The 17632-nt window shown below is 32.1% G+C and overlaps 1 protein-coding gene across 1 annotated transcript; it reads left to right on the top strand.

The window, feature by feature from the left end:
• Positions 1 to 5144: 5144 nt before the first annotated feature.
• On the top strand, positions 5145 to 17072 carry LOC132743994 (neurogenic locus notch homolog protein 1-like; the record flags this gene model as incomplete). The annotated part of the gene is given in 12 exon segments (XM_060732593.1): positions 5145 to 5393; positions 5602 to 5883; positions 6312 to 6347; positions 7312 to 7418; positions 7902 to 7966; positions 10374 to 10531; positions 12456 to 12570; positions 13015 to 13031; positions 13710 to 13830; positions 14313 to 14548; positions 15293 to 15357; positions 16082 to 17072. Coding segments are annotated over 12 exon segments (1505 nt in total), but the record flags the coding sequence as incomplete, so codon positions are not given.
• Between the last annotated feature and the right edge of the window lie 560 nt (positions 17073 to 17632).

Below are 17632 nucleotides of genomic sequence, written 5' to 3'. Positions count from 1 at the left end.
TTTAAACCGATGGGTATGGTGCATCTTCAGTCGAAATTAAGCCGCATTTGAATTTATTAAACCAACGAATAACTGATGAAAAAGATATTTCGTTTCGTCCATATACAGAACAGATTTCATCAAAAATGTCTTTAAACCCTATACCAATGAATCAACGATATAAGACTGTATTTCAATGGCCTTGGTTTACAGTATACGAGTAGACAATGTATAAAGAGCGAGTAGACAATGTATAGAGAGCAAGTAGACAATGTATAAAGAGCGAGTAGACAATGTATAGAGAGCAAGTAGACAATGTATAGAGAGCAAGTAGACAATGTATAGAGAGCGAGTAGACAATGTATAGAGAGCGAGTAGACAATGTATAGAGAGCGAGTAGACAATGTATAGAGAGCGAGTAGACAATGTATAGAGAACGAGTAGACAATGTATAGAGAAGCGAGTAGACAATGTATAGAGAGCGAGTAGACAATGTATAGAGAGCGAGTAGACAATGTATAGAGAGCGAGTAGACAATGTATAGAGAGGCGAGTAGACAATGTATAGAGAGCGAGTAGACATGTATAGAGAGCGAGTAGACAATGTATAGAGAGCGAGTAGACAATGTATAGAGAACGAGTAGACAATGTATAGAGAGCGAGTAGACAATGTATAGAGAGCGAGTAGACAATGTATAGAGAGCGAGTAGACAATGTATAGAGAGCGAGTAGACAATGTATAGAGAGCGAGTAGACAATGTATAGAGAGCGAGTAGACAATGTATAGAGAGCATTAAAAAAGCTAATGAGAACGTGAAGCTAAGCAAAGTAAAGAATTTTGAAGTGAACAAAGAAAATCAGCATATCAATGTGAAGCTATATTGTATATCTACCCAATGAACTTCAATTTCGCGGGTGTTTTTTCGCAATATTGAACAATATAACGTTCTAGATGCATTCATTTTTGAACACTTCACGTTTCAAGGTTCACAGTCGTGTGTTACTTATACATGTACATTGCCCTGTGTATTTTCATTACTCCAACAGTCTTATGTTCTTCATATTGCAATGTGTATTCATATAAGTCCGACAGTCAGGTGTTATTTATACATTGTCCAGTGTATGTATATTACTCCGACAGTCGTGTGGTATTTATTTATTGTCCTGTGCATATATATCACTCGAACAGTCGTGTGGTATTTATACGGCATTGTGTATTTGTATTGTGTCCAGTCTGTTTTAGCGGTTGTAGACCTGTAAATAACTATAAATATATTTCGTTATGTTGTTTAGTGTTGTTGTTTCTTTTTCAGACTTGGCAGTGTGATAGCAGACATTGACATGTTGGTAATGAAAAATGATGTTTCCAAGATAACTGTTGTTATTGCTGAATTAGCCTCCGGTACAACAAATATAACTATTTTCGGGTCAAATGTTCCGTTAATAGGAATTTTGGTGGATGGCACAAATGGTAGGTTTCATACCTTGAACTATATGTTGAAACGGTTGCATTTCAAAAGCAATAATTATGAAGTTTTTTGTCCCCCGCCTTTTCGAAGAAAAATGGGGGTATAGAAATAGACTCCGTCCGTCCGTCTGTCCGTCCGTCCATCTGTCCGAGCAAACATTTTGGGTTTAGGGGCTTTATAACAGTAAAGAGAACAAAAGAGAACAATAGGTTCACTCCGTGATCAAATGGTTTATGGGCTAGTAGCCCTTAAGAAAACAAAGAAAATAACAAAGAAAATAACCCCTAAACCCAAAATGTTGGAACGTCCGTCCGTCCATCAGTCCGTATGTTTTTCCGTCCGTCCGTCACACTTTCGTGTCCTGTCCATTACTTTGTCATTTATGAAAGGAATCTGAAATAACTTGGCACAAATGTTTGTTATAATAGGACAATGTGTCATGCGCAACAACCAGACCCCTACCTCCAGGGTCAAGGTCGCACTTGCTTATTCAAGGTCAACATTATCTATTTGAGGGTATATGTCGTATCCGGTCCATAACTTTCTTATTTTTGAAGGAATTTTGTAAATACTAGCCACAATTGTTCACAATAATGAGACGATGTGTCATGCGCAATAACTGGTCATCTACCTTCAAGGTCAAGGTCACACTTGGAGGTCAAATATTAACATAGTCTGTTACAGGGTATATTTTGTGTCCGGTCCATAACTGTTTCATATATCAAAGGATTTTGTAAATACTTGCCACAAAAAGTCACTATAATAAGTTGATGTGTCATGCGCAATACCTACATCCCTACCTTCAAGTTCAAGGTCACACTTAGAGGTCAAAAGTTAGCATAGTCTGTTTCAGGGTATATTTTGTGTCCGATCTAGAACTTCTTCGGGATTTTGAAATAACTAGGCACAAATAGTCACAATACTAAAACGATATCTCAAGTATAACACCTACACCCCTACCTCCAAGGTCAAGGTCACACTTAGAGGTCAAAGGTTAACAAGAGTCTGTTATATTGTATATTTTGTGTCCCGTCCATTACTTCTTTATAGATTAAGGGATTTTAAAAATACTTAGCACAAATAGTCTTAATGATAAGATGATATGTCTTGCGTAACACATGTGTCATACCTCCAAGGTCAAGGTCACACGTAGAGGTCAAAGATTTACATAGTCTGTTATATGGTATATTTTGTGTCCAGTCCATAACTTTTTCATAGATCAAGGGATTTTAAAAATACTTGGCACAAATAGTTTCAATAATAAGACAATATGTCATGCACAACAGCTGCACACCTACTTCCAAGGTCAAGGTCACACTTGGTCAAAGCTAAACATGATAGATTTTTAAATTCCGTGTTTAATTTTATTTCTTTTATAAATTTGTTGTTGCATTTGGAGATCTAGCTTTGATCATAATTTGGACTGAAAGACCTTACCTCAATCTTTTGAAATAGCACAATTTTATGCTTTATAAATCTTCCCCGAGGCGGGGGACGTTGGTAACTCTGTTACAAATTATTGTTTAATTGTAAACTGGTGTTCAGTGCTTTTTATTACTTAATCATGACATATCCACTTAGGGCAGCAATGCCTCCAGATTCCTGATAATTTAAATGAAATTTGTAAAAATGAATTTTAAAGTTAAGTATTTTGAAGTGAACAAATAAAATAGTTTACACGTTGCAAACAGCATTTTCACTGATGATGAAACTGTTTTTCTTTTTTTTAAGACAAACACACTATTTTTGCTTGTTTTGTCATATACATGTATTAACTGCACGTGATACAAATGAGAAAACATGTCATTCTTGTTATAACAGTTACAATTGGAGACATACTGACAGACAAATTACTTTGTGATCTGTACAAAGCATCGGAAGGTCCTTGCGAGCTTGATTATATGTGTGCCATCTCAAACGGTTTACCAACATGCGTGTAAGGACAATATACAACTTTGACTTTTGTATAAATTTCATCTTTTGTTTACAACGGTTACATAACTTACATTAAAGACACATTTTTCCCAGAAACGAATTAGTTTTTCCTTCTTTAGAAAGGACAAAATAACTTTTATAATATTTAAAACATGGGAATGCTTTTTTATCACTTGAGCGCAAAATAGTTCAGAAAGTGAAATTATGTGTCATGAAATTAGCAAAATGTTAAAAAAGAAGTATATATTTTTACTTCTATACAAAATGCTAAATCATTATAAATATATATAAATTGCCGAAGGTAACAGAGGCAAAATATGGTTCAGGCAATTGTTCAATGAGTAACTTTTCGGAAACTATAACAAGACAACAACAAAAACGTTTTTGAGAAAAATAAATAGAAGAATTTCTTAAGTATAATAGGTCTTTAATCTCCTTTTTCCAGGTTGATAAAAGACAAAGGTAAGAATGAAATGACTGAAAGGAAACGTTTTTAGTATAATTTTTTTGTCATTATATACTTCATTGTCATTTTGGAAAAGAAATCTATGTCGTTAAATAATTAATAGCGTAAAAGACTGTTTTAAATCTGCCAAGTCGTTGTTTAGGTTATTACATTTATTCTGTTAACAGTTATTACACATACTTTCGTTAACAGTTACTACGCACAAATTGTCACATTATTACATACTCGTATATTTTATCACAGTTATTATTCAAATTTTGTTTCAGTTATTACACTTATTTTATAACAGTAGTGTCACATATTTTACATTTATTATACTTATTTTTTATATTTATTTTGCATATTTTGTAAAAATTATTAGAAATTTTGTGTTGCAGTTTTTATACATATTTATTAAAGGTGTTATACAAATATCATTCAGTTTTAATTGTTTAATACTAAATTGCACTATTATTGGTGGTTATGAATACCAGTTAAAAAATTAACCAGTTTTGAAAATAGAGACCGGCGAAAACGAATAGTTTGCATGGCTATTTTGTAAGTAAAATCAATTTAAAGCAGGCAATGGACACTTAGCTTGCAAGCATTATATTCAGTTATTTTACTTGCAATTATTTACAACAAAGTGCTATTGAAATACATGTAATTAAACATTTATTCCCTCCGAATTCATGGCCGACATGGTCAAGGTCTATCACAGCACCACGATGTATCTGCCATATACACAAGGAATGAGTCCCAGTTCAGTCAAGGTGATGTATCAATTAGTGCATGCATGATTCACTAGTGAAAATCTTGTTATTTATGTTTTATATTCCACTGGTATATTGTTTCTGACTCTTAAAATATTGCTTATTTAAATTATTTACAATCTAAAATTACATTTTATGTGAAGAAATTTCCATTCAACTTCAATATTTACTTAGTTTTTAATGATATGGTAAAACATGTTCATGTATTTATGCTTCTGACTTGATTTCTGACATAAACATAAACTTTTTAAAATATAATTGATGACATGTGGCTATTTACTTTATATTAACACTTAAGACATTACAAGGCCTGTTTGTAGTTTAACAATATTCTATATCGCTAATTTTATATTTCCAAGCGATCAAAATTATAACAAAACCTAACTTATTTATATATAAAAAAAAAAAACATTTTTTATGCCATGCTGCACAGTTTTCATAACATTTTCACCTATTAAGAAATTACTTTAATAATCTTTTCATTAAACAGTTTTTTTTAATAAATTTGTAAAACGTTGAAGATTAAGTAATAAAAATATTTCAGATTGCACAGAAGGTACATGGGGTGACAACTGTTCTAATAATTGTACATGTGATCCTGACCATACGACAATATGTGACAATGTACTCGGCTGTGTTTGTCAAACCGGATGGAATGGAACTAATTGCACGGAAGATATAGATGAATGTTTATCTAATGTTTGTGTGGAGAATTCTTACTGTAATAATTCTATCGGGAGTTATACATGCACCTGTTATAAGGGATACAAAACATTTATTGATGGTTGTAGAGGTACGGTATCCTTAATTGTTTCTGTTTTATTGTTTTTCTTGTATCAATTTAGGAAACGCGGACTAGTCCACAGTATTTTTTTCTTCATCATTAAAGTGCATATTAAGGGCATTAAAAGATAACGACTTTAAATAGAAACTGACAAACTAGACAAAATGTTTGATAACTCATGAACATGTCTAGGAAAATGTTATGTTTCTTCTTTTAGAATGTTCAACGAATAGATTTGGTTTTGAATGTGAAACACCTTGTAATTGTGTGGCAAACAATACGATCACACCATCACAGTCATGTGACCACATCAATGGCACGTGCTATTGTTCACCATTCTGGACTGGTTCGCAGTGTGAGGTAGACATAGATGAATGCACATTAAACACAGATAACTGTACTAGGGAAAATGAGGGATGTCATAATATAGATGGTGGATATATTTGCTCATGTTTGGTTGGCTACAAAAGGGATAACGTCACTAAAACATGCGTGAATAGTACGTTTACATATCTTACATATATTTTACGTTTTAGCAAAAAAGAATATTGCACAACTTGAATTAATTTGTTTTTATTGTCATTTTTTGGTCGATTTTATCATTTTAAAAAATCATTTAAATACAGCATAACATAAGGTAATTAAGTTTTAACAAAAGAAAAAACATGTGTACTATCACTTCTAAGTAAATCAAATAATTCAAGTATCAAAGAGAAAAATCAGATTGATTCTGCATTAATTTCATTTGTCAATTCAAAAATTGTGCGTGATGAAATGGATAACTTTATAAAAAGTTAAGACAAATCGGTTTCTGCGTATCATTTATAGTATTTACAATTCTTTCTCAAAACAAAATCATTAATTCATATATCTACATATTTATTTAGATATCTTTTCATTTATCAAACTATTGATTTATATCTACAGACACTTCCGAGACTGCACCAAAAACGCCCAGACCAGGTTACATGTAGTTTTTATGTTCTTTTTATACGTAATGAATAATTATTAATAGTTCAAGATATCAAAAAATAAATTGTAACTGACTTCAATTGAAATATTATACATTATCTGATATTTAAGTGTAGTGTATATTTTAAGCAAAGAATTGCCCTAGTTACAAGGTTTTATTTTATGAAAACCAAATTAAACAATCAAAATAGACACAGCATGATATCAAGTTTTACAGTAGACAACCTTGTTATTTCATAGTTATAAATGTTCCATGTTCATCTTCAAAACAGTGTGTAGTATCAAATATTATATACAGCTGGAAATAAGTTAAGCACATCCCAGAAATTGAAAATTGGTTGTGATTGAAAGCACTTTGATGAGATGACGACTTAATTGAGCTGCGAAATAGTAATTTGATAAGTAGCGATGCCAATTCAGTAATCATAAACCAGTTAATTTATGAGTTTAGTTTATTCTTAACCAAATTATTGAAGCATTGTCAAATGTGTTGTTTTTACCAAAAAATTAAGTGTTTATAAGTATTGTGTTGGAGCGTTTACAAAACATTTGCTGGTGGATACTTTTGGTAAATGTTGACGATTACATAACCTTAAATGACATTATGTAGCCAAATTTTAATAACGTGTGTAACCACCAAGTGTCTGGATGATAGCCTCAACCCATCTCCTCATACTACCAGTAAGGCGTCTAATGAGATTTAGAGGAAAATTTTGCCATTCTTGGTGCAGAGCTTGTTCCAGTTGTTGCAGGTTAACTACAGGTGGTTCGTACCATTGCCCATACAAAAATTAAAATTTCAGTTGTGGTTATGTCAAAATTGAGGCAAAATACCGGGTGTGCTTAACTCATTTCCATGTACATGTATATATTTTGTAGTTATCATTGTTTGTTCCGTGACGTTAACTAAAAAAGATACAGAACAATTCGGTTTCAATTATTCACCATTTTGTAGATGATGTCGAAGTGGTAAATGTCGTACTAACATTAAATGTTGACGTGGAAGGCAATATAACTGTAGCTGATACATATAAAAGATACCTGGAGGAAGTTATCAGAGCGGTAAGATTTAAATTGTTGCTTAGAGACAATCTTCATAACCAATTATTTCTATGGTAACACAAGTTTGTATGATTTATTTCGTTTAAGGAATGTCAATAAAAAACCTGTGCTTTAACATGTGAAACGACCCGTTTTATTGTAGAAATTGACACTATAGATTATGTGGGAAAGTGATGATTATGTAATGCAAACAAATGCCATAAATGTTTTAATGTAGACATGTAAAATTTAAAAAACCTAATCATTTTATTGCTTAAGTTCTATAATAGATATAGTTCATAAATTACGATGCTCGTTACTTTTATTGTACAATCTTGTCAACAGATGTACTGTGCTTTCTTTCTTTCTCTCTTTTCTTTCTTTCTTTCTTTCTTTCTTGTATATTGAAACAGCAGAGGTATATGTAACATAGCTTCATTGAAACAGTGATTATATAAAGAATATTTTTACATGTACATTTAAAGTTTCAATATATTTTTGCAGCTTACTGCCATTTTCAATGAACGGTTTCCTGGTACTGGTGTACAAATCATTATAAATTCAATAAGGTATGTAGCGTATGAAAATGTAAACTCTTATCGTAGAATTTGATTCTTCATATATTTCACTGATTTATTTTATTTTGGTCTCTGAAAGAATTCACCTCCAACATTTATAAAAATATTATAAGCTAGATCTAAAAGAAAAGGCGGCGTTCATTAAACGCATAGAAAGCATTTTCATAGTTGTTTAAGGTATACTTTAAAGACATCTGGAATATTACAGAACCGAGGTGTTTGCGTCGAACTAAAATATTCGATCTGAAAGGTATTTTTAGCTTTTGATACAAAAAGAAGTCACAAGGGTTAAGGTCAGGTGAATACGGAGGTTAGTGGAGTACGACGACTTTTTATGTGTCATCAAGTCTTGCACTATGGACGCCTTGTTTGATGATGCGTTATCATGCAGCAATTTGACATTGGTCGAAACTTGTTACAAGTCTTCGTTTTCGAAAAGTCTTTGTTTACTTTCCGAATAACTTTTGTCTTGTAATATTTCGCATGAACAGATTCGCCTTTGGAAACAGCAACTTGAATGACGGGACCCTGTGTTCTAAAGAAAATGGCATACATTACCTTCTTTATGCTGATGATCCTTTTCGCAATGCCACACTTTAATTCCAAATTTTAGTTTGGTATTTTTGTTTTGGCTCATAAAAATAACCAAAGTGTCGTCGCAAGTGACGGCAATTGCAAACGACCATGCATTGTAGTTAGGATACTGTTTAAGCAACATCTCAGCACATTACACGCGACCCCTTTTCTGCGCATATGTCAGCAAATATGGAATCCATCTAGCACAGATCTTTCTCTTTTTCAAATCGTGTTTGAGAATGGCATGAACTGCTCCTGAACTTTGCCAAGTGGTGTATCTTGCGTCGATATTTACTATTTCTTTCGCTTGAGCAACCATCTTGACAGACGTTGCTGTTTAAACCGATGGGTATGGTGCATCTTCAGTCGAAATTAAGCCGCATTTGAAATTATTAAACCAACGAATAACTGATGAAAAAGATATTTCGTTTCGTCCATATACAGAACAGATTTCATCAAAAATGTCTTTACACTCTATACCAATGAATCAACGACCTCCAATATAAGACAATGTATAAAGAGCGAGTAGACAATGTATAAAGAGCGGGTAGACAATGTATAGAGGGCGAGAAGACAATGTATAGAGAGCGAGTAGACAATGTATAGAGAGCGAGTAGACAATGTATTGAGAGCGAGAAGACAGTGTATAGAGAGCGTTAAAAAAGCTAATGAGAAGGTGAAGCTAAGCAAAGTTAAAGTTACATTAAATAAATTTCATAAAAACCTAAATATCGACAATTCATTAATAAATTGGGTTTTATATCGACTCCAGGTCTTATTTTGGTGTCCAAACAACCAAAATGAGTTTTATTAGCATAAAAATAGGTAACCTCATTGTGGCGAAATGGAAAATACAATTTCTGTTTGCATGAGAAACTCCGCCTTCGGATCATCCGTACATCAATATTAAATCAACAAACATGACTATAAGCGACAGTCCTAATTTAACGGTATATTTCCGCATTGTAACGGATGTTTTCATGCAAATTTAACCTTTTTACGAGATTATTACTTTTACTGAACCCCAGGTTTAGTGCACCATGAAGCTTAAACGTTTAAAATGTGTTTGCACAAGAAAATATCACATTTGCTTTGTTCCGGATAGCAACTAAAAAACTGTGACGTAGTGCATGCACGAGCTCATTACAGTCTTCATTTGCATGTTAAAATTCGTATACGAACTTTAGTGGTACCGTGGGGTTTCCCGTTTAAAATCCTAATTTATGAACAATATTTGATGAGATTTACAACAATAATATTAAACAGGTTAATGAACCTGTGGAAGGTTTGATTTTTAGGCCGACGGCAAAATATTTTTACATATTTATTTAATGTAACTTTAAGAATTTTGAAGTGAACAAAGAAAATAAGTATATCAGTGTGAAGCTAAATTGTATATCTACCCAATGAACTTCAATTTTGCGGGTGTTATTCGCAAAATTGAACAATATAACGTTCTAGATGCATTCATTTTTGAACACTTCACGTTTCAAGGTTCACAATCGTGTGTTACTTATACATGAACATTGCCCTTTGTATTTTCATTACTCCAACAGTCTTGTGTTCTTCATATTGCAATGTGTATCCATATAAGTCTGACACTCAGGTGTTATTTATACATTGTCCAGTGTATGTATATTACTCCGACAGTCTTGCGGTATTTATTTATTGTCCTGTGCATATATATCACTCCAACAGTCGTGAGGTATACATATGGCATTGTGTATTTGGATTGTGTCCAGTCTGTTTTAGCGGTTGTAGACCTGTAAATAATTATAAATAGATTTCGTGATGTTGTTTAGTGTTGTTGTTTCTTTTTCAGACTTGGCAGTGTGATAGCAGACATTGACATGTTGGTAATGAAAAATGATGTTTCCAAGATAACTGTTGTTATTGCTGAATTAGCCTCCGGTACAACAAATATTACTATGTTCGGGTCAAATGTTCCGGTAACAGGAATTGTGGTGGATGGCACAAATGGTAGGTTTCATACCTTGAACTATATGTTGAAACGGTTGCATTTCAATAGCAATATGAAGTTTTTTGTCCCCCGCTTTTTCGAAGAAAAAAGGGGGATATAGAAATAGGCTCCGTCCGTCTGTTCGTCCGTTCATCTGTCCGAGCAAACAATTTGGGTTTAGGGGCTATGTAACTGTAAAGAGAACAAAAGAGAACAATAGGTTCATTCCGTGATCAAAGGGTTTATGGGCTAGTAGCCCTTAAGAAAACAAAGAAAATAACAAAGAAAATAGCCCCTAAACCCAAAATGTTGGAACGTCCGTCCGTCTGTCCGTCCGTCACACATTCGTGTCCGGTCCATAACTTTGTCATTTATGAAAGGAACCTGAAATAACACAAATGTTTGTTATTAAAAGACGATGTATCATGCGCAACAACCAGCTCCCTACCTCAAGGGTCAAGGTCGCACTTGCTCATTCAAGGTCAAAATTGTCTATTTGAGGGTATATGTCGTGTCCTGTCAATAACTTTCTTATATTTGAAGGGATTTTGTAAATACTTACCATAATTGTTTACAATAATAAGACAATGTGTCATGCGCAACAACTGGTCACCTACCTCCAAGGTCAAGGTCACACTTGGAGGTCAAAGATTAACATAGTCTGTTACAGGGTATATTTTGTGTCCGGTCCGTAACTTTTTCATATATCAAAGGATTTTGTAAATACTTGCCACATATAGTCACTATAATAAGACGATGTACCATACGCAACGCCTGTATTCCTACCTCCAAGTTCAAGGTCACACTTAGATGTCAAAAGTTAACATACTTCTTCGGGATTTTGAAATATCTAGGCACAAATAGTCACAATAATAAAACGATATCTCAAGTACAACACCTGCACCCCTACCTCTAAGGTCAAGTTCACACTTAGAGGTCAAAGGTTAACAAAAGTTTGTAATATGGTATATTTTGTGTCCCGTCCATACCTTCTTCATAGATTAAGGGATTTTGAAATACTTAGCACAAATAGTCATAATGATAAGATGATATGTCTTGCGTAACACATGTGTCATACCTCCAAGGTCAAGGTCACACGTAGAGGTCAAAGATTTACATAGTCTGTTATATGGTATATTTTGTGTCCAGTCCATAACTTTTTCACAGATCAAGGGATTTTAAAAATAATTGGCACAAATAATCACAGTAATAAGACGATATGTCAGGCGCAAAACATGGGTCCCTACCTCCAAGGTCACACTTAGAGGTCAAAGATTAACATAGTCTGTTATAGGGTATATTTTGTGTCCGATCCATAACTTTTTCATTGTCCAAGGGATTTTGAAAATACTTGGCACAAATAGTTACAATAATAAGACAATATGTCATGCACAATACCTGCACCCCTACTTTCAATGTCAAGGTCACACTTGGTCAAAGCTTAACATGATAGATTTTTAAATTCCGTGTCTAATTTTATTTCTTTAATAAATTTATTGTTGCATTATATTGTAGATCTAGCATTGATCATAATTTTGATCTGAAAGTCCTGAGATCAATACCTCAATCTTTTGAAATAGCACAATTTTATGCTTTATAAAACTACCCCGAGGCGGAGGACGTTGGTAACTCTGTTACAAATTCTTGTTTAATTGTAAACTGGTGTTCAGTGCTTTTTATTACTTAATCATGACATTTTCCACTTAGGGCAGCAATGCCTCCAGATTCCTGATAATTTAAATGAAATTTGTAAAAATGAATTTCAAAGTTAATATTTTGAAGTAAACAAATAAAATAGTTTACACGTTCCAAACAGCATTTTCACTGATGATGAAACTGTTTTTCTTTTTTAAGACAAACACACTATTTTTGCTTGTTTTGTCATATACATGTATTAACTGCACGTGATACAAATGAGAAAATATGTCATTCTTGTTATAACAGTTACAATTGGAGACAGTCTGACAGACAAATTTCTTTGTGATCTATACAAGGCATCGGAAGGTCCTTGCGAGCTTGATTACATGTGTGCCATCTCAAACGGTTTACCAACATGCGTGTAAGGACAATATACAACTTTTACTTTTGTATAAATTTAATCCATAGTGTACAATGGTTACATAACTTATATTAAAGACACATTTTTTTCCAGAACGAATAAGTTTTTCCTTCTTAATGAAAGGGAAAAATGACTTTTATAATAGTTAAAAAACGGGAATTTTTTTTATCACTTGAGCGCAAAGTAGTTCAGAAAGTGAAATTATTTGTCATTAAAGTAGCAAAATGTTAAAAAAGAAGTATATATCTCTACTTCCAAACAAAATGCTAAATCATTATAAATATATTAATTGCCAAAGGTAACAGAGCCAAAAGATTGTTCAGGCAATGGTCAATGAGTAACATTTCGGAAACTATAACAAGACAACAAAGCATAAAACGTTTTTGAGAAAAATAAATAGAAGAATTTCTTTAGTATAATAGGTCTTTAATCTCTTTTTTCCAGGTTGATAAAAGACGAAGGTAAGAATGAAATGACTGAAAGGAAACGTTTTCAGTATTTTTTTTCCATTATATACTTCATTGTCATTTTGGAAAAGAAATCTATGTCGTTAAATAATTAATAGCGTAAAAGACTGTTTTAAATATGCCAAGTCGTTGTTTAGGTTATTACATTTATTCTGTTAACAGTTATTACACATACTTTTGTTAACAGTTACTACGCACAATTTGTCACATTATTACATACTCGTATATTTTATCACAGTTATTATTCAAATTTTGTTTCAGTTATTACACATATTTTATTACAGTAGTGTCACATATTTTGTGACATTTATTATACTTATTTTTATATTTATTTTGCATATTTTGTAACAATTATTACACATATTGCGTTGCAGTTATCATACATATTTATTAAAGATATGTTATTCAGTTTTCAGGCTTAATTGTTTAATACTAATTTGCACTATTATTGGTGGTTATGAATACCAGTTAAAAGTTTAACCAGTTAAAAGTTTGAAAGTAGAGACCGGCGAAAACGAATAGTTTGCATGGCTATTTTGTAAGTAAAATCAAATTGAAGCAGGCAATGGACACTTAGCTTACAAGCATTATATTCAGTTATTTTACTTGCAATTATTTACAACAAAGTGCTATTGAAATACATGTAATTAAACATTTATTCCCTCCAAATAGATAAGTTGACGTTGATCCTTGGTCTTGGACTTGGTATACCAATGTTCTTACTGGTGGGAGCAGTGATTATACTGGGAATGGTGCTGTATAAGTACAAGCGCAAGAAGAGTTCCTTCCGCAGGTAAATAGCTGCATTCTTAAAACACTTTTCAATGTTGTACAGCCAGGATAAAGCAACTAGCCAACATATTAGAAACTTCATGTACAGCCGGCGTGTGCTGCGCTTTTATGTTTTCAGGCAATCATTATTTTATCATATCATATGATGTTACAGCTCAACTCTTTTTCAGCATTCAATATATAACGATATGAAACTGTCGAAATTTTAAGACTGCGAAGATATTTCAAATGATGTTAAATGATACAATTCGCTTCATCTATTGGATTGGTTGTTCTTTTGCGATTTCTAAAGAAAATAATTCCTCTTTCATTGTCTTTATTCATTGAACACACATAACTTTTGTTACCAAGCCAATTCTATTATTTCCTTTATCTAATTTGCTTGATTTATAGTATTTTGTGTGTTTTTCTGTTTGTATCCGTTTCTGTCATTGTCATGTATTCCCCTGTTATAAACAAAATTTGATATTTTTACTGATGTAGCGACTATGACGATCAAAGTAGTTCTGTGCTGTCTGGGAAATTACCGATGCGTCTCAATACAGGTATACCGACGGGACCATATCGTAATGTCCCAGATTTACCTCAACACAAGGGCAATGACAATTTGACATCAGACTTTTCACAGTACGGCGTTCATGGCCGACATGGTCAAGGTCTATCACCGTATCACGATGTATCTGCCATATACACAAGGAATGAGTCCCAGTTCAGTCAAGGTGATGTATCAATTAGTGCATGCATGAATCACTGGTGAAAATCTTGTTATTTATGTTTTATATTCCACTGGTATATTGTTTCTGACTCTTAAAATATTGCTTATTTAATTTATTTACAATCTAAATTTACTTTTTATGTGAAGAAATTTCCATTCAACTTCAATATTTACTTAGTTTTTAATGATATGGTATACAATGTTCATGTATTTATGCTTCTGACTTGATTTCTGACATAAACATAAACTTTTTAAAATAAAATTGATGACATGTGGCTATTTACTTTATATTAAATTATTAACACTTTAGACATTATAAGGCCTGTTTGTAGTTAAACAATGCTGAATGTGGTGCTTCGATATCAAAATGTCACCAAGATGGTTATGTCTGGTCATATCTTTGTCATTCATTCATGGATGCTTTTTCGACCAATTGGGCATACTGTTGATAGAAAGTGTTTTTAAGTGTTTCTGTTTCTGTTTTTGTTTTTGTAACAATAAGTTTGGAGGGTAACCATATACTTAGTGGGAAGTCAGTGATCGTGTTCCTTTAGTTGGTTCAGCTTAGGTGTATGTTTCTGCATTGTCCACTGAATTTACCAGACACCAAAATGTGTGGATTTTGTTTATGTTTGATGTTATTGTTGCTTTTGTTGTTTTGGTTTTCTTAAGTTGACACATTGTAATGAACACATTATAACATCAAATAATGTTACCGTACATTCTCATGATTTTACTTTATTTTTAGATGGACATAGAGATGGACATTTTTCCTGGAAAAACCTCCTTGAGGGTATGCCCCCAAAAGGACAGGTAAAAGTTTATTACACTTACCATTATATGGTAAAGTTTTGTCTTTCTGCTACTCACTTGTCTTCCAGTAAGTGATGAAACAAAAAATATAATGAAAACCCTTATTCGTTTATAATGTTATAACTTATAAACGAATGTTTTGTCTTATTCATTTGTTTTAAATTAAGGGTTTAAGAGGTAAAAGGATGAAAATGTCGAAAAGATTTATTTAATTATATAATTTCACAATTTAATAAAAAAAAGCCACTGTTTAGATAAAGAACATTTAAATAATTGTAGCTTAACAAATAAATGCCATTAATTTTCTGATTAAAATGTATGTATTATGCAATAAATTTTGAAAACAGTGTATGTTTTGATGTTTATTTTATTACAAGATTTTATTGTACATATATGTACACTTTTTACAAGACAAAATTGCAATGAAAATGTTGATGTTTTATTATTAATATTATTATTATTATTATTATTATTATTATTATTATTGCCAATTAGAAATGACTTAAATGTTGCAACACCGAAATTAAATTACTAAGTACTACCTGGTTTTTTTGGCCTTTTTTTGGGAAGCATTTAACCATACCCGGGTTTTTTTGGAAAAAAAGAAAGTAATTTTCCTTCGACTATTTACATCTCAAACACATATTGTAGAAAGATGTCATCTCAATATTCCATAAATAACTTTCACAATTTATGATTATTGTTTAACATTGTTTCTTTTCAGTTCCACATAAAAAGACCTGCAGTTGACCAAGATCCACTTGACGTACATCTATAACACTAACACATTAATTAGTACCATGTTATATATAATCATTATTAAATATACGGTATTTGGTATGGTTTCGATTGGAATTGGTTCAAAAGCGTATATTTGCAATGGGCCAGCAGACATTAGAAATGCGTGACATGGTGTGGGCGTTATTTCGAGAAAGAATGAGAACAGAAGTTTTTTTAACGCTTATGACGTGGTGAAAATGGTCCGTGACAATTAATTCATAAGTGTGGACAGTTATAATGTAAATATTCATACAGCCAAATATATTTTCTTTTGCAAATGTGTTTGTTAGATATGTGTATTATTGCTGGCAAAAGTTTTTATATGTATGTGTGGGTTAACAGTAAAAAATAGTATATGGATTTTCCGAAAACTCTCGTATATCGTTTGCTAAAAAAAGACAGATTACATTGCCAACTTTTGGTCAAAATGGCTTGGAAATAAAATGATGTCGAAGATTATGTTTTCATTAGAAATGATATATGTTATCATGAACATTAAATAAGTTCGCTAAGTTAATGCCATCAAGTAAAGAATCTGTTTATTTGAATTTAGCAAAATACGAGTAGATATACTTTGCTTACTTAATGAGAACACTGTTCATTAGTCTTTTACAGTTTGCTATTGTATTCAACACTTTTTTGTACCATATATACTTAAATGCTAACTGAAAATGCACTCCATTCGTTAATATTAAAAATATAGGGGACTTATTATTACCTTTACACTAATGCTCACCATTTGGTATTTATGGGATGTGTATTGTTTTTTGTTGTTGTTGTTGTTGTTTTTCATCATTTCTTGCTATAAACAATTGTACATTGCCATTGTCGTTTTACTTATAAATAAAAACTACGAAATACATGTATATAAAACAATTATCACACTCTGTGACACACGCATAATACAAATTAATTGTACAATAAAAATAACTAGGACCTCTCTATGGAGATATACAAAAAATTACATATGTAATGTATGTCCAGTATTATAGTTTGTGTATATATAAAAAATTAACAGCTATATGTCTGTAACTTTTTGAATTTATTGTTAATATGTTGATGTGATTGTATGTTAATCTTTACATTATAATAACGTATTGACGTTGAACCTATATATATGTTTGTTCCAAATAAACACTGGAGTATAGTATTAATAAAATAGTGCCCTTGTTCTTGTCTCTGTCTTCTTGTGACCACGTGACCATAAATCACTGGAATATAGTTTTATAACTATTTTTGTAATAACATGTATATGGAAGTTTTATTATTAATTGTCCTATTAATTAAATGAATTGAAATGATTTCTTAACGAAAGGTTATTGTCAATACATTTAGTATTATCCTGCAATTTTAAACTTATGAGCAACGGTCGTCTGTTACAAAAGTGAGTCTTAAAACAGTTAACTTGCGGTTGGTACATAAAAATCAAATATTATAAACTAAAACATTTTAATATAATTGTACATGAGCGACCAGGAGAGACAACTATAAAATT

The sequence above is a fragment of the Ruditapes philippinarum genome, unplaced genomic scaffold (genome assembly GCF_026571515.1).
Source record: "Ruditapes philippinarum isolate M1 unplaced genomic scaffold, ASM2657151v2 ctg3979_1_1_1_1, whole genome shotgun sequence".
Taxonomy (NCBI): domain Eukaryota; kingdom Metazoa; phylum Mollusca; class Bivalvia; order Venerida; family Veneridae; genus Ruditapes; species Ruditapes philippinarum.
Note: the sequence above shows the minus strand (reverse complement) of the source record. Positions and strands in the feature narration are given on the sequence as shown.